The sequence below is a fragment of the Lontra canadensis genome, unplaced genomic scaffold, assembly GCF_010015895.1.
Source record: "Lontra canadensis isolate GAN:19392208 unplaced genomic scaffold, GSC_riverotter_1.0 scaffold365, whole genome shotgun sequence".
NCBI classification, from domain to species: domain Eukaryota; kingdom Metazoa; phylum Chordata; class Mammalia; order Carnivora; family Mustelidae; genus Lontra; species Lontra canadensis.
The window spans coordinates 44,202-69,391 of NW_022631359.1; the positions used below are offsets into that span (position 1 = coordinate 44,202).

The window sequence follows — 25,190 nt, forward strand, 5'->3', positions numbered from 1 at the left end:
GGCTTGAACTCACAACCGTGAAATCAAGAGTTGCATGGTTTTCCGACTGAGCCAGCCGGGTGCCTCACTTTGTCATTGATTTTTAACAGTTTTAATAAAAAAGACTAAGGTCTGGTGTTTTGTCTTGTTTTGTTGTTTTGGCTCACCAATTATCTCTGGGTTAATATTTTTTCATCAGTTCTGTAAAGTCCTTGGCCAGTATTTCTTTAAATGTGAGTTTTGCTTCTGCTTTATTCTGTTTCTTCTCTCCTGTTGAGACTCCAATTTCACATCCCGTAGAAACTTTGAACATGTTCTAGCTGTCTCTTATGATTTTATTTTCCACCATGCTTATTTTCTTTCCTACTTATTTTGGATATTTTCTATTGATTTGTCTTCAGGTGCAACAATCCTGTCCAATCTGCTCTTACGTTCATCCACTGATATCATAATTTAAGACACTGTGTTGTTTCAGTTCTAGAATGCTTATTTGATTTTCATATGTTCCAATCCTGTGATAAAACCCTCCATTTTCCATCTTCTCCATCTATCTCTTGAATACATCAATCAGTTATTTAAAAGCCCTTGTCTGCCACTGCTAATAGTTAGGTCATCTGTGGTTCTGTTTCTATCATCCCTTGTCTCTCTTGGTTACCAGCTCTGTCATCTTGCCTCTTTGCGTGGCTGCACCCTGAGAGTGTGCCAGGTACATCCTAAGAGGACCCAAGGATGTTCCCCACTATTGGAGGGGTTCTTCTACGTCAGAGGGTGTGTGGGGGCTGATTCCCCACATCGAGTTTTGGGAAAACACAAAAATAAAGCCTGCAGCCAACCCAGAAAACATTTCCATAATTTTTTTTAAAAAAGCAAGAAAACAGTTTTGTTATCGAATAAGCATTAAATTAATATTGCACAACCATTAGACAACCCGGTAAAGATGCTGCAAAGGCAGAGTAGAATCCCACCCTTTCCCACAGCCAGGGACACTCAGTCCATTGCATCCTTGTCCATTGTCCTAACTATCAAAAAGAAAATTAGAACTTGCGGTGTCTTTTTCACAAACAGGAAGTTTTGGAGCTAAGGGTCGAAACTTGAACCCCCTGAAGCAGAAAGATGGGGTGTCATACTCCTTGGTGTTTGTATTTTGAAGAGATACCTCCAAGATCTTCAAGAAGGACATTCTTGGGATGCCAGGAGTCCGGTTTATCTTCTGCACATCTCATAGAGGCAGACAGAGCACTTACAAATTCAGATTTCCTAAACAAAATGATACAGAGACATTAGGAAGACAGAGTTCTCCTTCCCTTATGCACCAAGGAACATCTTACATTTCCTTTTTTTTTTTTTCTTTTTTGTCTTCAGATGGGTATTTAGCCTTACACCAGTCAGAGTTATACTCGCTCAGAACTGGGTGGCAGTTTGGGTAAATTTTAGTGAGATTCAGTGTACCTTCGGTTCCCCTATAGTCCTTTCAGTTGAGAATCCATGGTGGATCTGGTTGGGTTGAGAAGATCCACTTCCTTTTTTCAGCTTCCTTTGAGCCAAACAGACAACAGCTTCAAAATCTCACAAATGTCTTCAATGAAGAAACCACTGTGTGCTTCACACACCCCCTCCCCACGTCTCTAATCTCATGCAAATGCCCCTAGCAGAGGTCTCCCACCAAATGCAGCAGAAACCCTCAGGCCAAGGGCAAGTGTATACCCTCCGTGTCTACTCAATCCTCCCTGTAGAGGTCTCATCTCAGGCACGTACTGCCACAGGTCTTTCTTTCCTGAAGACCCTGGGGCTACAGGAGATCTTACTCTGCTTTTCAGAAGCTTTGGCATTGCCAGCTCCTTCCACACAAAATTTAGCAGATGTCTTCTGAGGAAAACCACCCAATGTCTCACATTCTGGAAGGCTCCCGTGGTCTGACTCTGGATGAATGTGAGAGCTCTGCTGGTTTCTCTTGTCTCCAGAGGCAGTTGTTGGCCTTGGCCAACCCCTGTTCCTCAGCCAGTGCCCAGAGCTGGCAGACATGGGAGGGGGAAGATAGCTGGCTCTTGGGATACCTGGAATGGCCATCCACTGTTAGGAATGGCATTTCAGCCAGCCCTTGTGGCTGGCTCCCACTACCCTCCAGTGTCATTCCCAATACAATCTCTGTGGTGCATGCCTTTGTTTTAAGGGGGATGGCTCTGTGCCTACAGGGATGGGAGCAGCAGAAGCTTCCCTCCAGACCACTCTCTAAGGCTTTGCTTCTGGGATGAAACCCTGAGCCTGTGCTCTTATTAAAATAAATAGGTAAGTAAGGGATCCACATTTCTCCACAGTTTGTAGCAACCAATTCTTCAAAAGCAAAAATTACCCCTAAATCCTCCCTTTTTTTCTTTTAAATGCTCATGTGCCTTTCTGCTTTGTTTCACTTTCTTGACCTCTGATATTTTTTCTCAAATGACAGAACCTCCATCCCAGGCACAGAGATATCATTTCACCAGTCCGCCCACATTGGCTTCCTCTCAGCTTTTTGGTCTAAGATGTTACTGGTTACAAGTTATTAAGTTATTAGTATCTTCCGATCAGGTATGAAGAAAGCAAAATTGCTTTTTTTTTAAATCTTATTTATTTATTTGAGATAGAGGGAGGGAGAGCAAGTGGGGGAGGGACAGGGGGAGAGGGAGAATATCAAGCAGACACCACACTGAGCACAGAGCCCAACTCGGGGCTCGATTTCACCACCCTGAGATCACAACCCCAAAGCAGAATTGCTTTCTTTTGTAGCAAAAGAGACAAATGATTTTATGTGAGTGATAACTCCTTAATTCATCTGGCTTGTTACGTTTGCATTCTTAATTTACAGGGAATGCGTATTCAGTGTATGGCATATAACGGCTTAGAAAGTTTAATATTTGATTAATGAGTTAGAATCATATGGGTGGATTAAATGAAGAACAGATTGCAAGAATGCTGGGGAATGGTCCCGCTGGGACGAGCGCACCGGCCGCAGGGCACGAGGGAGCCGAGTGGAGTCTCCGCCACAGCAAGCGCTCAGGAGGCGGGCTGTGTCCCCACGGACTAGTTCCCTTACCCTCTGTGCTCTCCGTGTGACACCAGCACCCCCGCCGTCTGCTGTTCCTGGACCAGAACCGCCTGTGGACCTGGCCCCTGTGCGGGGTGGGTGACGGGGCAGTCCCACCACCGGCAGTCTCTCCCCAGGGTGACAGGGGGGGTCCCACCCCCGGCAGTCTCTCCCCACCGACAAGAAAGACGTACTCAGGTCAGGACATGAATGTTGACTCGGGAAAACCTACCAGGTGGGATCTGGAATCCAAAGAGGGGGTCCAAGTTTCAGTCCTGCAGGTGCCCGACGCTGGTACCTTGGCCATGGTGGTTCCTCTCTCAGGCCTACCCCACATCTCTGGGTATCAGCAGACTTACACTTGGTCATGGTGGGCTGAGCCCAGGCAGCCTCACTCCTTCCCTCCCTGCCTTCTCTGCAGCACAGATGCTCACAGACACCCACCCTGCCAACGTGGCGAGGGGGTGCCCTCTCCGGCCAACAGAAGGAGAAAGAACCTACATGCCAGAGCATGGGAGACCCAGAGCCCAGCAGAGGGGGCTTCTCCAGATTACCAGTGCTGGGAGCAGAGGCGAGACAGGCAATGGATAGCAAGGGGACTCAGTGTCAGAAATGGTGAGCAGCGGAGAGAAAAATAGAGGAGAGGGGAGAGAGTGCCCAGGAGAAGGTTGCTGTCTCCTTCCAAGGAAGCCCCCTCAACTAGGGGATGCCTGAGCCAAGGTTCTGGGTGGTGAGGGAGGCAGACACTCACACATCTGGGAAGCCTGCTCCAGGCAAAGGGGAGAGCAGGTGCAAAGGCCCAAAGGCAGGGCATGTCAGCTGTGTATGAGGAGCAGCAGCTGGTGGTGGCTGAAGAGTGAAACTGGGGAAGATGGCGGGAGATGAGATCTGAGCGGGGCTGGGTCATGCTGGACCTGGGAGGCCACTGGGCAACTCTGGCCTTGACTCCGAGTGGGTGGGGCACCATGGGAGGGTTTGAACAGAGGAACCGTGAGAACATGGGGAACATGTATTAGGCCTTTGTCCCCGTGTCCTGGCACAGAGCTCCAAAGACCCTTGGAATCGTCAGAGTAATGAGAGTAGCTTCTGCTTTCCAGTGACATGGCTGGTGGCTCCGGGATGGGGGCTGATGGCCAGGAGACCACCCATGTGTTTAGAGGGCTGGAATTTTCTGCCCCCCTCCCTGACTTCCAGGGAGAGGAGAGGGGCTAGATGTTGAGTCAATCACCCACGACCAACGAATTAATCAACCATGCCTACATAATGAAACCTTCCTGAAAATTCCAAAAAGATCTTCCGAGTTGGTGAAGGCATGGAGGTGCTGGAGGTTGGTGCCCCCCAAGAAAGCGTGGCAGTGCCCTGTCCCTCTCCACATGGCTTGCCCCATGCCTCTCATCCACCTGGCTGTCCTGGAGTTGGAGCCTTTATAATAAACTGACAGTAGTGAGCAGAGCCCTTTCCTGAGTTCTGCAAGCTGTTCTAGCAAATTCTCAAACCCGAAGAGTGGGTTGTGGAATGCCCAGGCTAGGGCTGGCCCAGCAGAAGTGCGAGTAGCCCAGGACTTGCGACTGGTTTCTGAAGTGGGGGACGGTCTTGTGGGACTGGGGGGTCTGCCCCAGCTCGGGGTTAGTTCACATCAGAATGGATCTGAATTGTTCCACACCCAGCTGGTGTCAGAGCCTGGGCCCCTGGTGTACAAAACGCCCATGACCTTTGGTGTCCAAGGCGTTGTTAGTGAAAACAGCTTGGGGAAGATGCTCTGACAGCTGGGAAGGGGTCGCCTGGGGTGGTTGCATTCTAGATGGAGCGTGGCAGCTGGGCAGTCTTTCCACAGTGGCCTAGTCGTCTGATCGGGATGGGGGAGGGAAGGATGGCAGCCTGCCAGCTACTGGGACACCCGGTCTCTGAACACCACTCAATCCGTGCTTTATTTCAGACACGCTGATCGTCTTGTGCTCCTCCATGTCTTATGAGCCTTCTCGTCCAGGCAGCGATGAGGCACGTGTGCCGAGAGTGCTAAGAGGTCCTCGTGGAGAATGAGGACAGGCAGGGAGAGGAGATCCAGCCACCGGGGGGATGGGCGAAGACAAGGCAGCCAAGCCTGGAATGCAGAACGTGCTCTTGCTTGAGATTATCATGAAGCAATCTGGTATTACAGAACAATTTCAGTGAGGCCATCACTGTGTTGACTGTATGGCCAAGGGCCAAGAGACACTCGGCTTCATTGTCTAGGTAATAGGGAGCTAGGGGAGGCTTTCAGACTGAAAGGAGATGTGGCAGAACCATGGCTCACACATCTCCTGGCACAGTGTGGTAAGGACCGAGGTATGGTGGGATGTGCATAAGAGACAAAAGGCAGGACCACCAGAGGAGAGAGGGCAAAGGCGGCCTGGGGATCAAATGCCGGGAACCAGGAGGCTGGGCCAGCAGCCTCAGCCAGGAGCACTGGAGGAGGAAGAGATGTCATTTGGGTCACAGATTCCAGAGAGTGGATGCCACACCAGGACATGGAACCAGACCAAGCGTCTAGTTTAGGCGGGAAACAGTTTAATTTTCAAAATCAAACATCCAGACTTAGAATTTATTCATTTAATGTAGAGTATCCTGTGGAGAAATGTGCTAGCATTTCCACTTTGTATTTAATTTGCAGTATCTCGGTTCATTAGAACTTTCCGAAGACTTCTCATGCCTTCATTAAATTACACCAGAATAAATGAGTTGAGAACTTAGATCATTTTCCCAGTTCAAGGTACTATATGCAATCATCCTCTGTTGACTTATATTACTACTTTTTTACCTATGTCACTTCTTCAACATTGCATATCTCATTACCCTGTATCTACGCTTAACTCAAGAAAATCTAACCAGAGCTAACTTGTGGGATAGCTTGTGACAACCTGAGGAGTCGAGGAACATTTTTTTTTTTTTTAGGCAGTGTTCCAGAAGGGAGAAGCACGGCAGAGTCCAGCTGATTTGATGACCTCGAGGTCTGAATTTTCTGTGTCTATGCTCTGAGCACTTTTCTTCCCTTCATGAAGGAGAATTCAACCTTCACATTTTGCTTTGGCCCCCACTGCATGAGCAGGGAGTAGTTTTGCCACCTCTCCTCCCTCCCTCCCTTCCTCCCTCTCTCTCTCTCTCCCCCCCTTTCTCTCTTTCCCTCAGGCTTTCCAGGACTATTTGGTCTTTCCCTCAAGGGTCAGAAAGCAAGTAGGGTCAAGTCACATTTCCCTGTATCTTCCTTCCTTCAAAGACCACTGGTGACCAGGAAGGCCTCTTGGGAGAGTGGGGTGCATGGGGATACATAAACTCCTTTACTGGTCTCATTTTGTGAGTTAATAAAGGTTACCAGCATCCAGGGTTGTAAATCCAGCTTCTGTCCTAGTCCTGAAACAGTGAACACCATCCAGAAGTCCTTCAGCAGGGGAGTGAGTTCACAAACTGTGCTACATCCATACAACGGAACATGTCCCATTAACAGAAGGAACACTTGACCCAGGCAAACATATGGACGACTCGGCAATGCATTTCACCGTGAAGAAGCCCGGCCCGAAACACTCTCCAGTCTCTGAGTCCATCTGTAACATCCTGGAAAGGGGAAGCAGAAGGGATGGAGCACAGATCCGTCACCATCAGGGCTTGCTGGCGCCTGGAGGGTTCCGTGACGGAAGCAAAGCACGATCGATGGGAGTTTTGCGACGAAGGAAATGGCTTTGCTGGTGGGTATGTGACTGTGCACCTTGGTCAAAACCCACGGAGCACACACCATAACAGGTGCCGTTAACTAAAGCTCACTCTTCATGGATACCTGTTAACGGGGAAAATCAGCCAGGAGGTGTGTTAAACCACCAGCTTTAGCCAAGAACCTTAGCTCTGCCATAAATGAATAACATAACCGCTCTGGCTCCTTGGGAGAATGAGGTCCTTACCTTCCATTCTGGAGAATTCCATCCCTCCACAAATTCCACTTGTGCAGGAAGGAAAGCACCTTAGCATGAAGCCAGCACTAAGCTGCCCGCTCATAAATTTGGGGAAGACCCCCTAGAATCACTCCATGCACCTCCTGCTTCTGGGTTTGCACCTTTGTCTCGTCCCTAAATGAAGTCCATTCCAGAGAAGAATTGGGAAACTTTCTCTACCTCGGGATATGTCATTTTCACCCTTGGGTTCAGCACTCATCTGTGTAACGAAAATGGAAATGCGGCCAGCCTGGGCAGGAGATTCCGTCTCTGCTTTTGGGAAGCAGCCCTTCCCAGAGCTCAAGACAGAAAGAGATGAATGGGGCATTTCTCTGACGGAATCACTCGTGAAATGTCGGGGTTCTTCTCGAGCCTTCATCTGTCACCTCCATGCCAGCCCACTCCCTAGGAAAACCACAGGGACCCCCAGTGTCTGTGGGAGTCAATCTGAAAATCACTGACTGAGGGGAAATGTGGAGAAGCAAGGGGGCATGGGGGAAGGAGGAGGGAGAACCCATTCTGTGTGTGGTTAGGGTGGTGGCCGTTGATATGCATAAGCAGTTGTGTCACTCCTTACGTAAATGGGGTCACATGATTCCCTGCATTTCACTGCACTTTTTGCCTTGCCCCTATTTTGGTGACTCTCCTTGTCTAACACTCCCAGTGCACCGGGAAGGTCTACGATATTGGGTGTCATGTAGAAGGACTTCCATGTTCCAGGTCTTTGCTAGCTGTTCTGGCTTCATGCATCTGCTGACACCGGGTTCCTAGGATACCCTCCGGTGCTCGTCTGTTCCTCAAGCTCACGTTCATGCTGCAGTTCAAAGGCTTCTGCTGGGGCCCTCACTTGCCCTCAGGCACCCACACTTGTAACTGTCTGAAGTTCTACTTAACAGACCAGTTTTAATGGGAGTAATGAGTGGACTCAGTCAGGGGAGTCTTAAATTCCTTTGGACCTGGTCTCCTTAGAAAATCCTTTTGAAATTTTTTTTAAGAATTAAAAAGCAGAGAGCGAGAGTATTTAACAATTGCATACAAGTCTGAGATGAGTGGGCCCCTTTCCTCCCCACTGTGGGTCCCTTAGGTGACCTTGCAAACGAGGCTGGACCCCAGAGGCCGGCATTGAAGTGGCCTTGTCCACAGCAGGGAGCACTGCAAGGCTTGGACCAGGGCAGGAAGTTGATCAAGCCCTGTTGCAGGGCAAAAGGTTGTTTACTTGTCGAGCCATGCTTTGGATGGACTGAAGAGACTCACAATAAGGACATGAGTGAACAAGTTCCCGCGGGAGGCGTTGAGTCGGAGACTGTGGGCAGAGGCTGCCCGAGCGCTGAAGGGACGGATTTCACTCGGATTTTTAAGAAATGGGTTAGTGAGGAAGCAGCACACAGGTGTTGTGACCGGATGTCACCCGAAGAACGTTCTCACACATTGGAGATCTGCACCCCACGCAGCGCCCAGGGACACCCCGCACAGCGCCCAGGGACAGCGTAAAGCAGAGATACACTTACAGCAACTTTGAAGTAAAATTGTTTCAAGGTTACCAGAAGTACCTCTTTACCTGTGGGTTTGCCTCATGTCCAGTCTGCTCTGCATCCAAGATCCCTTTCTACATGAGGTCTTGTAAGACCCCCACTTTGTCCTTTAACTGTTAGTTTTAATTAGAGTATGTTTTTTTTGCCCTGCTATTTTTATTGAAAGATTATTATGTAGTCAAATTTGTCAATCACAAAAATACATTCCACACCACATTGCTATGAAAAATTATTCCCTCTGGTTTATTATATCATCTGTAAAGTGTTTGTGGGGTTTTTTTCTTAATTTTTATTTTGAAATGAATTTTACCTTTTATTTACTTTGGAAGAAAAGTTGCAAAGAGCACGGAGCCTTCACCCAGTTTCCCCGTAACGTTACCTAATATAATCATTGTACATTTACCAATTCTAAGAAATTAACATTGACACATTATTATCATCCAAGCTGAAGACTTGACTGGAATTTAACTGCTTTTTTCCCTGGTGTCCCACGATTCTGCACGGTATGTAGTCACTGTGTTTCCTCAGGTTTTCTCCAAAGAGATGGCGGCTCAATCTGTCCTTGCTGGTCCCGACGTTTTGAAGAGACCAGGTCAAATTTTCCATCAAGTGCCCTGGGGTTTCAGTGTGTCTAGGGTCCTCCCATGATCAGATGGGGTTTCTGGGAAGATCTGGGAAGGCATAGATTTTCAGAAGGTGGCCACAGAGGTGACGAGCCTGAGTCCTTCCATTAGCTCGGTCACATGACTTATTACTGGTGACATGAACCTTCAACACTTTGGTGCCCGCCTGTTCCTCCACTAGAGTTACTATTTTTCCTTTTCTGTTCACTATTTATTAGAAATGAGTCATTAATTCTATCCCACACTCAGCAGAAGGGAAATCAAGCTTCACATACTGGAAAGAGGAATATCAAATAATTTGTGGACATATGTTAAAACCAACATAGTAATTAATCAATATTTGGCGTTTGTCCGTGGATATTGCCAGCAGCAATATCGCTGTGCTGTGCTAACGGTGATTTTCTATTCCCCTCATTTTGTCTGCACTCATTAATTGGAATTTTTCTGTAAGGGTGATTTTCTGCTTCTTCCATGTTTATTTATTAATTCAGCTGTTGGATAGAGAGTTGGACTGCAAATAGATTAAAGATCAAAAGAATAAAGAAGAGAATATAAAACTAACCCAGGGATAGGAAAAACATCAGAAACACAGCAAAAACGTTCAAGACAATTAAGCATTTCTAATCAACAATAAGCACCCACAGAGTGTCAAGAGAGACTTCAACACACAGGTACCACATACATAAAACAGACTCTATATTTTTGAGACATATCTAAAATACAATAAATCAAAGTCTACTATATCCCAAAATCCTTTTTTTTTAAGATTTTATTTATTTATCTGACAGAAAGAGAGAGCTTGAGCACAAGCAGGGGAAAGTTCAGAAGAAGAGGGAGAAGCAGGCTCCCCACTGACCAGGGACCCCCCCCCCAACGCGGGGCTTGATCCCAGGACTCTGGGATCGTGACCTGAGCTGAAGGCAGGCACTTCACTGACTGAACCCCCCAGGCATCCTATATCCAAAAATTCTTACAAATTAGCTACGAGGACGACAGCAACAACAAAGCTAAGGGGTCCCAATTTTTAAAAATCCACAAAAGACACAGATGGGCAATTTCCAGAAAAGAACACTAAAAATCCATTCGGTGAAAAGATGCTCCATCCACAAGTAAGCCAGGAGACGTAGGTTGAAATAATGAGATACACTTCACATCCATCAAAGTGACTGATAAGGGGGTCATAATAACGTGTGTCAGCCAAGGTGGGAGGAAACAGCCTTTTGAGCCCTTCTGTGGGAGTGTAAATCACAGAACGTTCCGGAAAGGAGTCCGGGGAGCATTCAGTGACACAAAGTGTGTGTTCTGTGACCAGTTTTCTCATTCCTGGGCCTCTATCTAGAGACACCCTTCAATTCGTCCACAGGGAGACACAGACGCAGGCTTGCGTGTTGCGGCAGGGAATTAGAAACAACGTACTCTCTGTTGTTGGTGAGGTGATGAGACAGATGCAGTCGGTGCTTGCTACGGAACCTGTGGCGGGGGAAAGCCCCAGGTGGGAAGAAGGGCCGACGGCAACATAAGTAGCCCCAGAGCGCACAGGGAAAGAGGGCAGAGAAGGAGACTTCTGGCGCAGAACTGTCCGCATGAAGGAAAAGCACACGCTCAGAGCCTCCATATTGTACCCGGCTACACATCTTTGGGGACACACACAAACATATCAAGAGGAGTGTTTTGTGGAGAAGAGAACAGAAACATGAGGATAATGGTGGGGAACACTGTGAGGACGGTGTTTGCGGACCCCTGGTTCTATTAACCTCTGTACAGAAGAAGGTGACTAACTTACTCTAGGTAACGGAATTTTTTTTTAATTAGGAAGCAGTAATTTGGACATGCCCTACGGCCCAGGAGAGACTGCTGCGTAAGCAGAATGAGGTAGAAATAAGAGCTCCCACAGTTACTGTGTTCAGGATAGGGATAAACAAAAATGTGGTCTATCCACACAACGGGCTACTATTTGGCTGTAAAAAGAAATACTAAAATATGTGCTCCGGTGTAGATGCCTGTCAAACATGCCGTGATCAGCACAAGAAGGAGGACGCAAAGGGTCACACATTATGTGTTTCTATTTATAGGAAACAGTTAAAATTGGTAAATCCACAGAGACAGGAAGCAGGTCCTTGCTTGCCAGGACTAGATGGGGGCAAGGGAAAAGGGAGTAATCGCCTAACGGTTTGGGATCTCTTTTGGGGGCAGCAAAATAATTTTGGTTCCACACAAAGGTAACTGTTGCACAAGATTGTGACTGAACTAAAGCCCAGTAAATTGTAGACTTTAAAATAGTAAATTATATGCTATCTGAACTCTACTTCAATGAAAGTGTGATCTTCACAGTTACCATGGAGGAGAGCAGATGACTTCTTTCTGAAGGGACACAGCCTTGTCATAAACCCCAGTTTACTAAGTAATTAGTCTCAGTCCCAACAACTGAGGGAAGCACACCTCTCAGACCAATTGTTTGGAGCAGAAGAACCAGAGTATATCTCAAGTCTTTATAATCCGTAGTTTGGCCAGGAAGCAAATAATGGATTTTAATAACACCTTAGACATGCATTACTACATTAATAATTAACAATGTTTAGTATTTCTTTGTGGTACATGTATATGTGGTTATTATGCATGATATATTAAATATATTTCTGCATTAAATGTATATTATACACATAAGCATAAAATTATAATAATATTGTGTATTTATGTAATCATATATTACCCATGTGAGTGTATGTAAGCTTACATGATGCAGATAATTATATGCATTATACATCCTGTATCATGTGTATGCTAGTTCTGTGTTTGTGGTGGGTGTGTGTGTAGAGAGAGATGTGCACACACTTGTACATGTTAGGGAATGTTGCCAGAAGTGGAGTTCCGAAGACTTACTGAGGTTTCATTAAGGGTCTTTCTCCTTAGCCCAGGAACAGTTTAATGGGTAGCCATTAAAATGTATTAAGAAGGGTGCTGTGGTGGCTCATTGGTTAAGTGTCTGCCTTATGCTCAGGTCATGATCCTGGAGTCCTGGGATCAAGCCCTGAGTCAGGCTCCCTGCTCAGCTGGGAGTTTGCTTCTCCCCCTGACCTCACCCTTTTCATGCTGTCTCTCTCTCACACACACAAATAAATAAATAAAATCTTTTAAAAATGTATTAAGACAAGAATAGGCAAATTTGATCAATGTTTTGCAAAGATTATTCTTGCTCCATGTGGAGAATAGATAGCATCAGTCTTACGTGGGGGCAGGTGGGTCAGGGAGGGGTCTCCTGCGGGGTTCAAGGAGAATAGGCAACTTGGATTTGGCTGATGTCTGGGGAGAAAGACTTCTGTGGCTGGATTTGAACCACCCTTAGGAGAAGACCAGAATGACTGGATCTTGGGAAACGAAGACATCAGGGATTCTGCTGGGCTTCCGGCTGGCTTCGCAATCAGACAGGAACGCCAGGAGTGAGAACCTGACTGCGTTTCAAACCAGGTGGAATTGAGGTGTGTCTGATGGTTCCTGGCAGGACTGACAAGTAATCCATGCTCCCGGGCAGAGGCCGTGTCTGGGAGAGGTGTTCTGCTCCTAAGGGATAAGCGAAGCCAGAGGCATGGAGCAGATGGTTTATTGGGTTTAAAGGGAAACGAGCATCCATTTCTGGTTACTGATTTAGGGGAAGATCTTTGAGCTTAGGAGAATTTAAAGCCTGATACCAATATTTAAGTTAAAGGGAAATTAGTATTAACATTTCGTCCAAACGCAAAGCTATATTTGAACATCACCCAACCTACTCAAGACATTTGGCATATGCTAATTAGCGATGTACTAATCTCATTGAGTACTGGTCTCACTAGCAAACAGCCAGACTCCTCTGAACCCAGCTGAATCCATAGATCGCCTCCTATGTTAAGTCCCATTAAAAAGTAACATGACAGAAAGCCAACTTCCCTCCAAAAGTTTGAGCCCGAAGGAGGCAATCCCAAATGCCTTGGGGCTGGAGGTTGAGGATAGAAGGAACAGGAAGGCAGATCAAGACACATTTGCGGAGACAGACCCGCTAAGCAGAGAGTCTGCATCTAATGTGGCGGCTTTGGGTCAGTTTGTCTGATCCGTTGGTTGGCGGAAACATAACCCAAAAGGTGGCTTCTGCTCGGTCAAGCTAAAGCACCAGGCCGGCCTTGGTGTCCTACAAAGGCGGAGATTCAAAGCTCAGGGGGTTTCGTAGGCAGTTTGGGCTGGTGGACAAAGCAGCATTGTTGGGGGCTGTAATCACAACAGTTTTATTTATTTCTCACAGTCACAGGGTCTGGAGGTCTGAGGTCAGGACGCCAGCGTGGTCAGCTTCTGGCGAGGGCCCGGGTTGCATACTGCCAGTTTTCTCCCACGGTTTCTGGAGTGTTTTTCCGAAGGGCCCTAATCCCATTCATGATGGTTGCCCCCTCCTGATTTAATCATCTCCCCAAGGACCTCCTCCCAAGACCATCACACCAGGGACTGGAATTCCGGCATAGGGATTTCGGCGGACAGAAAGACTTTGTCTGTTGTGGCAGGCTGGGGAAGTGAGAGTGAAGTTGTCACAAAGACATTCTGACCCACCCTGGGAAGGACCAGACCCCAGACCTTCCACCAGGACTGTGAGAAATCACTAGTGAGTGGAGGCTGCACCCCTGAAGGGTTCTGTGATTGCTCTGTGCCATGAGCTGGACCCTCTAGTGGGAACTGTGGCTATAACAGGGAAACCGGCACGCAATAGAATTGGTTGGATCGGGGGTGGCATGGGCCAGGGATAGCACTCCACAACCAGAGCCGTGTGGACCTGCGGCCATCATGGACAGCGGAGCCAATGCAGTAATCAGCCCTTGATCCCTGTGTTCTAGAAAGGAAAGAAATGGGACATCCAATACTCGACCTGTGTGAGCAATGCTAGTTGAGTGAAAAGACCTTAACTTGAGTCCTGGAAACAGAGAGCAATGGCTTCTCAGTCTTGAGCCAGTTTGCAGACCCAAAACACCTTGAGTGGATGGAAGGCCAAGAGGGGTGACTCTGCTACAATGCCAAAAGTTTTTACTGTTAACCCTTCACCCAGACTTCCCCAAAGGAACCTCTGGCCCTCTGCAGGGTTACTGTGCATTGCAAAAAATAAACTAATCAGACTTTTCAGAGACTATGAACATGGGCTCCGAGTTGGCAGGAATTTCAGGAGACCCAAAACATCCCTGTTGTCCAGCCACTCAGAGTAGAAGCTCATGGAAATCAGAGAGTTGAAGGCTGATCTCAGAGTCAGCCCAGTGGATCCCTAAGTTCGCCTCCCTGCAGCCCCTGTCCGGGACTTCCACGAAAGAAAATACTCCCAGGGTGCAGAACTTCGCAGGTCTGGACTGCATAGTTGGGAAGACATTCCCAGGAGCCTGCAGCATCCCTATGTTGATTCCATGGCCTATTAATAAGTACTATTATGGTGAGAAAGCCACATGGAAGCCACTAGAACTGTCTCTAGTGGAAAACCATAAGTTATGGCACATTTCTAGAGGAACTGCAGAGACGAATGCCAACATCAAGGACTTGAGGGGCACAGGGTGGTGACGGCCAACCCCTCCCCCCTCCAGCTTTCCTATTAAGTCTGTGCAGAAAACAGATGGATCCTGAATAATGACTATGGGATCTCGTAACTTTACCCAGATGGTGACTCTGTGCTCCGGCACCAGATGTAGCCTCATTGCTTGGACAAATTAACACAATCGATTCTACAGCTATCAGCCTGAAAAATGCTCTCTCCTCCAACCTTTTGGTAAAAACTACCAGAAGCAGTTTCCTTTCAGTTGACCAGGCCAGAAATACCCTCTCCTGTCCTACAGAGGTATATCAACTCTCCAGCCCTGTGTCATGGTTTAGTTCCCAGGGACTTGACTGCATTTCCCTTCCACACAAGAGACCATGCTCACACAAGCCCATGACATTGACGACTGGACCTCGTGAACAAGAAGCCGCAACCACTGTAGAGTTATTGGGAAGATGTTAGTACAACAGAGGGTGGGAAGTACATCAGACAAATTCAGAGGCCTTTGAACTCAGTGAAATTTCTAGGGTCCTGGTCTGTGGAGCACGATGAGATGTTCCTTCTAACTTGTCATTTGTTGTATCTGACCCCTCCAACAGCCATGAATGAGGCATGATTCCCATGACCTCCTTTGACTTTTGGAGGCAAAACAGTCCTCATTTAGATGTGGGACTCCAGTTCATTTATTGAGTGACCCAAAAAGCTGCTCATTTTGAGTGAGACCCAGAATGACAAAAAGTTCTGCACCAGGTCCAGGCTGCTGTGAGAGCTGCTCGGCCACTCAGTCCACATGACCCTGCAGCTCCGAGGGCAGATAGGATTGCTATTTGGAGCTTTGGCCAGTTCTTGTAGATGATCTGCAGTGTAGGACCTTAGGGGTTGGGGACCAAGCCCCACCATTGTCTGGATAATTGCTCCTTTTGAGAAACAGCTCAAGACCTATTAGAGGGCCTTAACTTAACCTTGGGCTACCCACTTAAAAGGTGACCTGAACATGACGCACAGTGACACTCAGCCATCAGGCGGCTGTCACCTGACCCACCATGCCACAAAGTAGAACATTTCAAGCAGTGTTCCATCATGCAGTGGGACTGCTATACACATGGCTGGGCCCAGGCAATCCTGGGCATGCAAGTTACACAAAGAAGATGTCCAAGGGTGCGTGGTTCCCCACTCCCAACCCACTGCCTTCCTTCCCATTATGTGCCTACGGCCTCCTCATTGAGAGTTACCTGTGGTCAGGTGACAGAAGAAGAGAAAAATCGTACCCGGGTCAGAGATGCTCCTGGCATGTACTCAGGCACCACCTGGAAGTGATGGTCGCCTCCCTGCAGCCCCTGTCCGGGACTTCCACGAAGGAAAATACTCCCAGGGTGCAGAACTTCAAGCAGTGTGCCTAGGAATTCCCTTTCCTGAAAGGGAAAGTGGCAAGACAGGCAATTCTATACCAGTTCAGGGGCTGCTGTCCACACTTTGGCTGGATGGTCAAGGACTTGAGCACAATTGGAAAATAGGTGGCAAGGGAAACTGAGGAAAGGTCTATGGATGGAATTCTCTGGATGGCTAAAAATTGTGGAGACATTTATGTCTCATGAGAACACTCAGCACAGGAGGCATTTAGTCAGCAAGTACATAAGATGACTTGTCTGTGGACCCCAGCCATCCCTGCCATTGCTCAAAGGGATCATGAAGAAAGGGCTGTGGTGGGAGAGAGTATTATGGGCTCAGCAACACATCTTTCCACTTAGCAAACCCAACCAAGCTATGAAGCACCACTGAGCGCCCGATCTGCCAGCAGCAGAGTCCAGCATGGCACCGTTCCCCAGGGTGACCTGCCAGCTGCCCGGTAGCAGTTTGATTGCACTAGGCCACATTTGTCACGGAAGAGGAGGTGTTTATTTTGTTCTTGCTGTAATAGACACCTGCTCTGGATATGTAGTTTCCTTCCCTGCAAACAGTGCCTCTGCTAAATCTACTATCCTTGGACTTATGGAATGCTTTACCCATTGGCATGGTGTCCCACACCATGTTGCCCCGGTCAAGGAATGTGTTTCATAGCAGATGAAGGGCAGCAGTGAGCCCATGATGATAGAATTCATAGTTGTACCATGCTTTCCACCATCTGAAGCAACTGGCTTGCTAGAACAACGAAATGGCCTTTTGAAGACTCAGTTACAGAGCTGGCTGGGTGGCAATCACTTGCAGGCAAAATTTGTCCTGGGGAAACATTCTTCAGGAGACTGGGTATGCTCTGAATCAATGCGCCCATATGTGATGCTCTTTCTCCCATAGTCAGGATTCACGGGTCCATGAAGCTAGCGCTAGAAATGGAGGGACACCTGTATTACCCTAGTGATGTCACTAGGAGATCCTTGATCCTTGTGTTTCTGTGACCTCATGCCCTACAGATCGAGAGACCCTCACTCAAAGGGAAGAATGTTACAGCCAGGAGACATACTGTGATTCCATTAAAGTGGAACTGAAGACGGCTGCTCGGCCACCTTGGGCTCTTCATGCCTTTGAATAAACACATAAAATGAGAGTTAAGGTGTTTTAACGATCCTGACTACGCAGAAAAATGAGACTGTTAATCCACCATGGAGGGAATGGAGGGCACCATGGAGGAAATGGAGGGCATGTCTGCAGTATGAGAGATTCCACCAAGCTCTGGGGCGAATGTCAGTGAAAAATGACAACCACCCATTCCAGGCAGGACTACTGGTAGTCCAGAAAACTCAGGAATGAAGGGTTGGGTCACTCCACCAGATAAAGAATCATGACCAGATGAGGTGCTTGTTCACAGCAAATGTAATGTAGAACAAGCAGCTGGAGTAGCAGGTACAATACCAGCTATGACCATGTGACCAGTTACAGAAATAAGGACTCTAATTCTTTTTTTCATAAGATTTTTTTGTTTGTTTCTTTGTTCAGAGTGCAAGTCGGGGGTGGGACAGAGGCAGAAGAAAGAGAGAATCTCCAGCAGGTTCCATGCTGAGCATGGAGCCCGATGTGGAACTCAATCCCATGACCCTGACATCATGACCTGGGCCAAAACCAAGAGTCGGATGCTTAACCAACTCAGCCACCCGGGCATTCCAGGACTCTAATTCTTATGAGTATTCCTTCATTATTTTGTTATGAGTATTTTTGTGTTGGTCCATCTCTTTTCTTCCTTCTCTTAGTCCCTTATCAGAGAACATATGACGTATGGAGTTTACACCCTAGTATTGAAGTTACAGGTTATCAGGCAGAAGAAGGAACATCTCCAAGGACTTTGTATCCTCTGCTAGGGGATGTATTAGTGCATTCTAAGTTGTATGTAAGATAGTTGCATCATGATAGACAGAAGTATAACCTTGTTATTGTCTTTATTTGGAAATTAAGCATGACTTGAAGAGATGTGTATGGGTCCTAAGTTGACAAGGGTTAATTGTGATGGTTAATTATACGTGACAACTTGTGTAGGCCAGAGGACCCAGATAGTTGATCAAATACATATCTGGATGTAACTGCAAAGATATTATTTTATATGTAATTTTCACTTAAATATTGAAAAAAAAAATTATGCTCCATAATGTGGGTGGGCCTCATCTAATCATTGAAGGCCTTAAAAGAAAAGATTGAGGTCCCCCAAGTGTGAAGGAGTTCTGCCTCCAGGCAGGGTTCAGACTCAAATTGACACAGCAGCTTGGTCTGCCACCAATCTGCAGAAATCAAACATGCCAGCTTTCACAGTCAGCAAATTCTTTAAAATAAATGTCTCTCTTTCTGTGTCTATCTCTGTCTCTATCTCTCTTTTTCTCTCTCAGTAAACACAAACACACACACATTCTAAAACCCTACTACAGAAAGTACTTCTCATTTGTAATTAAGAAAATAAAGAATGGAAGATGGGCATCATATTTACTCAGAAATTATTGGGATATGCCTTGGTTATTAATTATAAAGATTCTAATAGAAGTCTGTAGTAAACTCTCAACAAGCACCTTCAAAGAAAGTATAGAAAAGGACTAGGCTATATACCAAAACCCAGAAAAAAAAAAAAAGAAACAAAATGAAAATCCAGTAACTGCATGAAGTAGTAGGCAAAGTGATCGTAAGAATAAAATTAATCAAATAAGAAACATACACAACTGCAACTAAGAAGGGACATACAACCAGACATCAACAAAACATGAGCATGGGATTTGCTTCTCCTGGAGGCAATGGAGCCAAGATGCTGGGTTTCCCCAAACTCTGAGCAAGCCAGTCTGGGTTTGATCCTCTGGCAGAGAGCTACCCTCTGAAGAGCTCAGCCGTGGTTTTCTTTCCTTTGTGGAATTGCTGATGGACCATCTGTCACACACTCAGCATAAGCCTGAGCATAAAGAATAGCAGTGTCAGCCACAATTGTGATTATTAAGAATGACTCTCACCCCCGAGCTAGCACAGTATCCTCTCATGGAGAAGAGCCTGGTTAGGAAGCTCAGAAGCCAGGTGACTCACACTGGAATTCACACCGGGTCCAGGGCACATGGCTCTGGGATCAGCTGTTCCCAGGATGGATTGGGAGATCTGACTAGCTCCCTGATCAGCATAAGAAGTGGGTCAGATTGAGCAGGTTGGAGATGCGTAACAAATAAATAAACGTGGCTGGCTGATACTCAACCTGGATGGCTCAGTGGGTTAAGGGCCTGACTCCTGATTTCAGCTCAGGTCAGGATCTCAGGGTTAGCTTGGCTAACCAGCACTTAGCAGGGAGTCATCTGGAGATTCTCTCTCTCTCTCTCTCTCTCTCTGCTCCTCCCCCCCCCATTGTGCTTTCTATCACTCTCTCCCAAATAAATATATAAATCTTTTTATAAAAAGAATAAGAAAGGCTGCAGAGTTAAACAAAGTGAAAGGCCAATGAGTCACCATGGCATCTCAGATTTTGAAATGATAATGAAGAGAGTGGAGAACAACCCATCCTCCAAAACATGCCAAACTCGTGGGGGGGGGGGGATCTGTTGCCTTTAAAAAATGTTCCCTTGGAAAGTATTTCCAAGGACATCTTCTCATAAACACTCATTGGGTTTCTTCTGAATATTTATGGCACATATATGGAATGAATGCCGTTACATAGAGCATGAACATGAAAACTGGCAGGAGCAATGAACCTGGCATCAAAGAATGCGCTGGTAAGGCGATGTCTGGTTCTTCAGGATTTCTGGGCAACAGGGCTGGATGTCAATTTGGCTGTGACCGTGGTGGTGTCTGTGGGGTGCTGTCTACTTATGGATATAGCTCAGGGGCCAAGCCATGGACTACAGCTTACCTTCCCGGGTCTGTTTAGGGAGAGGGCCAGAGCTCAGAATTGTTAAGTAAATTGTACATTTTTATTAAAGCAATAATCTTTGAAGAGTTTAAATACTATTTTCCATTTCTGATATTATGTACCACCTGAAGGGACAGTCAGCACTTAGCATCGTGAGAAAGCTGGGGGTGACCCATGGTAGACATCCCAACCTTTCTAAGAAATGTGGTATCATCCACATCTTTAGAGTTGTCTGTACATCCCTCCCCCATCCATCAGTCCTGTTCACTATTCTCTGTGTTTTCTTTATATTTTTACCAAAGTAAATGCATCGCTAAATCATATTTGATTTTGCATAGTTTTGAAACTAGAACAAATGCAACCGTCCTGCACAATTTTTCTGCAAGTCACTTTTACCTCTTCCTCAGTAGCATGTTTACATAATTTACCCTTACGATGTTTCGCTGTAGTTCATTGTAACTTAAGCACAATACTGCAGAGCACATACCTTCCACTCGACGGGACTGGGTGGTCCCCATTTTTTATTACTACAAAATGGTGGGTTTTCTCTAGCTCTAGCAGCAGAATCCCTCTTTCAAAAGGCCTGCTTTCTTCAGCTTGGACCAGGTCATGATGAAGCATTTTCCAAAGCGATGGTTCTAACTCACAGCCCCACGACAGTCAGAGCCCATGGGCGCGGCATGACATCATCACACAGGCAGCTTCCCATGATGTCAGCAAAACACTCCATACCCAAGACATTCTCAGAACTGAAGCTACTTTCTAGACACTGACACGAATATTGAGAAACTTGGGCTTTTGAGTAACAGTTAGCTGCAAGCCTGGGAGAAATGTGGACTCATTTGGAAGTTCTTATCTACTTAAAGGAGTGTTCTCAGAGAGAAAGGAGAAATGGGGATGAAGACAGAATATTTGTAGAAATAATGGCTGAAATCTTATCAAATTTGATGGAAAACCCTTAAATATAGAATCAATATTTACCTGCAGTAAAATAAAAACAAGCAGATCTGCTCTTAGATACATCACAGTCACACCATGGAAAAACAAAGGAGAAATTTTGAAATTGCAAGACAAAAACATCCCTTCATATACAGAGGACTGCATTAGATTAACCACTGACTTCCAACCAGAACCAGGGGGGAAAGGCCCTGAAATGACACTAGTCAAAAAGCTAAACGAGAAAAACTTGTCCATGTGCCTGGGTGGCCCATTCTGTTGGGCATCTGAATCTTCATTTCAGTTCAGGTCATGATCTCAGGGTCCTGGGATCAAGCTCCATGTCAGGGGCCCTGCTCAATGGGGGGTCTCCTTCCCGCTCCCTCTGCTCCTCCCCCTGCTAGTGCATGCATGCTCGCTCTCTCTCGCTCTCTCTCAAATAAATAAATAAGTCTTTCAAAAAAATTGTCAACCCAGAATTCCATACCTAGCAAATCGGTCTTTCAAAAATGAAGGCAAAATAAAGATATTCCCAAATACACAAACGTACAAAAATTACTAAAGGAAATCTTTGAAATGGAAAAAAAAAAAAACCTTGAATCCAAGATTTGAACATGCTGGATTTGTTAAGAAATGTGCATGATCATGTGCAAGTGTGCCTATACAGAATGTTGTGAAAGTGTTTCAGCAGTTTACTCTCTGCTCATCTGAGAGGGAAAAACATTAGAAATGACTGAGAAACATACCTGGGAGGTTTAACTATTTCACTTTGTTTTGTACTTACTTAGCTTTGTAAATTTGGAATAATCATTAACTTTCTAAGTCCCTCTAGCTGAAGTTAGTGAAGATTAATTGAAATGAAGCATCTTAAGATGTTTTCAAAGTGCACATGGCTCAAGAAGCACAAAGAAATTTGAGTTTCATTTGTACTAGGGTCATGCAAGGCAACAACATAATATGTGGGGAGATTGGAGCTGCAGACAGAGGACAAAATTCCTGGGAATTAACCAAAATTCCAAGGACAAGTATAGATTTTTAAAAGCTATGAAACTGATGGAGCCCAAATGGAGATCCCAAGGGGAACAGGTATTCTCTGAGCTCCACGCAGGATGAAAGGCAAATTGACAAAGATCTGTCTCTAGCAGGGTGAGCGGGTAGGAGTGTCAGGCCTGGGAGGGTGGAGGGATGATGGAGCTACGGGCTGGCGGTGGAGAGGGGATGTGGTCCAGCTACCTGTGTCCCTTACCTGCCCTCAAGGGCCCTTTGTGACCAGACCACAGCTCTGTGATGTGGGCATGAGGCTTGTGTCTGCACATACACACCCAGGGCTCAGTTGCCTGAGGGCAGCAGTGCGATCGGTTGCTAACTCTCAGGGCTCAGTTGCCTGAGGGCAGTAGTGCGATTGGACACTAATGATTTTCAGAAGAAAGAGATGGAGAATTATCTTTTCCTTCAGGAATTCCTTACTGATGGTTGGCTGAGCTCCAGTCCCACTATCTGGGCAGTTAATATCATCCTTGCCTTCGTATGGGGACTGGGGCTCTTCTTCCTCTTACTTTCCTATTTCCAGCCTGATCCATCCTCACGAACACACAAGAAACACAGGAAGAGCAGGAAGGTAAGGAACCCTCAGCCCAGACCCAGCAGAGTGTGATTCTATCTTCTTTTCTATTATTCTTTCCACTTTTCTGAGTCACTGGAGAGACTCCTGAGATGAGAAATAATAGAATTGTCAGGAGAGAGTAGACCACCATCCATCCAGGACAAGCCAGACCAAGCAGGGGTTAGAGGGACACAAGGATTTCTCCCCAAAGATCTCAGGCCGGAGTCCAGATGTGGTGGAGGGGTGCAGGACAGTGTCCCAAACACAGTGACCGGTGGCCGAGGACCGGAGGTTAGGAGCTGCCTCTCTAGCAGAGGTCAGGCCCCTGAGCACCCGGTCACCTTCTGCTGGGGTGGGAGTCCCAGCCTCCCGGTTTTCTCTTATCTCAGTACCAAGTGGAGCCACGGAGAAGGAGCAACAGAAGGAAGAAAAACCAGACTCTGAAAGGTGAGTGAGTGTCCACCACTCACCCTGCGTGCCCCAGTTACACTGTGCCCCCTGCTCTGAGGGCCCAGCCCCACCGTCTCCAGGACACCAGGGCCTGACCCCATCCCTCAGGAAACAGAGCCCTGGGGTCGGGGGTTGGGGGCTCCTGGGAGGAAGAGGAGAACCTGGAGGCTTCCCAGATTCTGTGCCAGAACAAAGCCCTGAGGGGCTGGAAACGGTGTCACCCTGCAGGGGCCCCAGGGCCTGGACTGGGGGCAGGACCTCCTGCTCCCACTGTGGACAAGCTGTTCAATTCCACTCAGATTCTTCTGTGATGCCATATGGTCCTTCCTCCCCAAACACGGTCATGAACGAGGAAGCACTTTGGAAAAGACAAAGTGATCCCCATCATGAACCCTGTAATCACCGTGCGGGCACGTGGCCTTGGACAGTGCTCTTTGGGGATTCCAAGTCCAATCCCCCAAAGGTCTCCCCTAAAGGGACATTGTACCCAGCCTCCTGTAAGACACCTGGGCCCTGCCTTCCTCTGTGACCCGGTCTCCTCTTTCCAGTTTTCAGAGATTGCCTACAGGATCTGGAAGAGGTTCAGGACCTGTTCTCCCTTCTGCAAAGGTAAAGAATCTGCCCCTACCTCCCCTGGGTGGGCCTCCCCGAGTCTATGGTGTGACCCCCGCACTGCAAGAAACAGCCTCTGGGGCTGTTCAGGGGAGCTGGGAGGAGCCGTGGGGACAGAGTGTGACCAAAGCCCCAGGCTGAGGGATAGCAGAAGCATTGTGACATGGGTGTGGGGTGTGGAGGGCCGTGGGGACAGACTGACCAAAGCCCCGGGCTGAGGGATAGCAGGAGCATAGTGACATGGGTGTGGGGCGTGGAGGGCCGTGGGGACCGCTCCCGGCCCCGGCTGCTGCAGCGGCAGCTCACGCCTCCTGTCCCCTGCAGCCACCTGGCGAGGCTCTCTGACCAGGGCGGCTTTCACCAGTTCTTACGTCAAGCAGCCCCTGGGCAGGTGCACCGAGGGGCGCCAGCTGGAGCCGGTCAGCCATGCAGGGAGCCTCTGGAAGACGTTGCTCCCGCCGTGGCCCCATCACCTGTCCACGCTCCGCTGACGGGCCCCCCTCGGCCTCTGGCCTCCACCCTGCCATCAGGACCAATGACCTCCTCAATTTCTGTCGGTTCACTCTCCTCCCTGAGTACTTCCTGGCCAGCAGAGCCTTTCCTCCCCCCGGATGGCTTTTCACACCAGCCCCTTGCTCTTCCCCCTTCCCCGCCATGTCTCCCTCCTTCCGAGGCCTCCCCTAGGCCTCTGACAGCCTCCTTGGCCCCAGAGCGGCCGGACTCTCCTTTGACTCTCCCTCAGAATGACTCAAGGGCACCCCCGCCGTGCCCCATCCCACAGAGCTTAGCTCCGCACACGCCCTGGCCAGCTGACAGGTCAGCTTCTCCTGGCCCAGCCATCTCGGGTCTGGGCCGCTCACGGTACCCCGTTTCGGCCCTGTCCTGGTGGCAGGCGGCTGCCAATGCTTGGAAGCTGTCCACCTCCGCATGCTTGGAGTCCCATCAAGTGCCTCTGTCCCACGGCCCACTAGAGGCCTTGTTCTGGGGAGACCCCACACACAGACAGGGAGAGACTAGGATGCCGCCTTCCATCAACCCGGACGTCCAGAAGCTTCTGGAGATACTCACCACCAAGAGAACAGAACTGAAGTTTTGGAAGGAGAAGGAAAATAAGGAAAGGTCAAAATACCAGCTGACGTCTTTCGGGAGAATGCTCAAGTCCCCAGCTGATGGGCAGGACACCATGGGCTGCCCGCCCTTCTGGAGCATGAGGGGCAAAGCGAAACAGATGCTCGGTCCTGAGAAGGCCCCACATCCCAAGATTCCAGGGGACAATTTGGAGCAGAAATGCAGCCAGCTCTTCTGGGGTCTCCCCTTTCTGCACAGCGAGTCCCTGGTGGCCACTGTCAGGGTGACCGATCCGCCACTGGAGCTCCCGTCCGTCATATTCAATGAGCTCTCCCATGCCTTGCCAGTCCAGATTCAGGCCAGCCTGGCTCCACGCCTCTCCCTGACCCAGGACTTACAAGACCCTTTGGCCCCGCCCCAACCCTTGACCCTGAGCTTGACCCAGTCCCTGCCCCTCCCTCTGGACCAGCCCCAGCCCCTCCCTCTGGATCAGACCCAGTCCCGGCCCCTCCCTCTGACTCAGCCCCAGCCCCTCCCTCTG

The 25,190-nt window shown here is 47.9% G+C and overlaps 1 protein-coding gene and 1 long non-coding RNA gene across 2 annotated transcripts in view; both read left to right on the plus strand.

The window, feature by feature from the left end:
- The first annotated feature begins 22,941 nt into the window (after positions 1-22,941).
- LOC116862868 lies at positions 22,942-24,034 on the plus strand. The gene is made up of 3 exons (XR_004381730.1): positions 22,942-22,966; positions 23,518-23,578; positions 23,906-24,034. It is a non-coding gene; the product is annotated as an uncharacterized LOC116862868 (long non-coding RNA).
- Positions 24,035-24,037: 3 nt separating this feature from the next.
- The window catches only part of LOC116862869 (spermatogenesis-associated protein 31E1-like), a 4,381-nt gene continuing 3,228 nt past the window's right edge, over positions 24,038-25,190 (plus strand). The window contains exon 1 of the mRNA XM_032850297.1: positions 24,038-25,007. Within this exon, the coding sequence (XP_032706188.1) occupies positions 24,117-25,007 (891 nt within the window). The 5' untranslated portion in view covers positions 24,038-24,116. The remainder of the gene's footprint in view (positions 25,008-25,190) is intronic.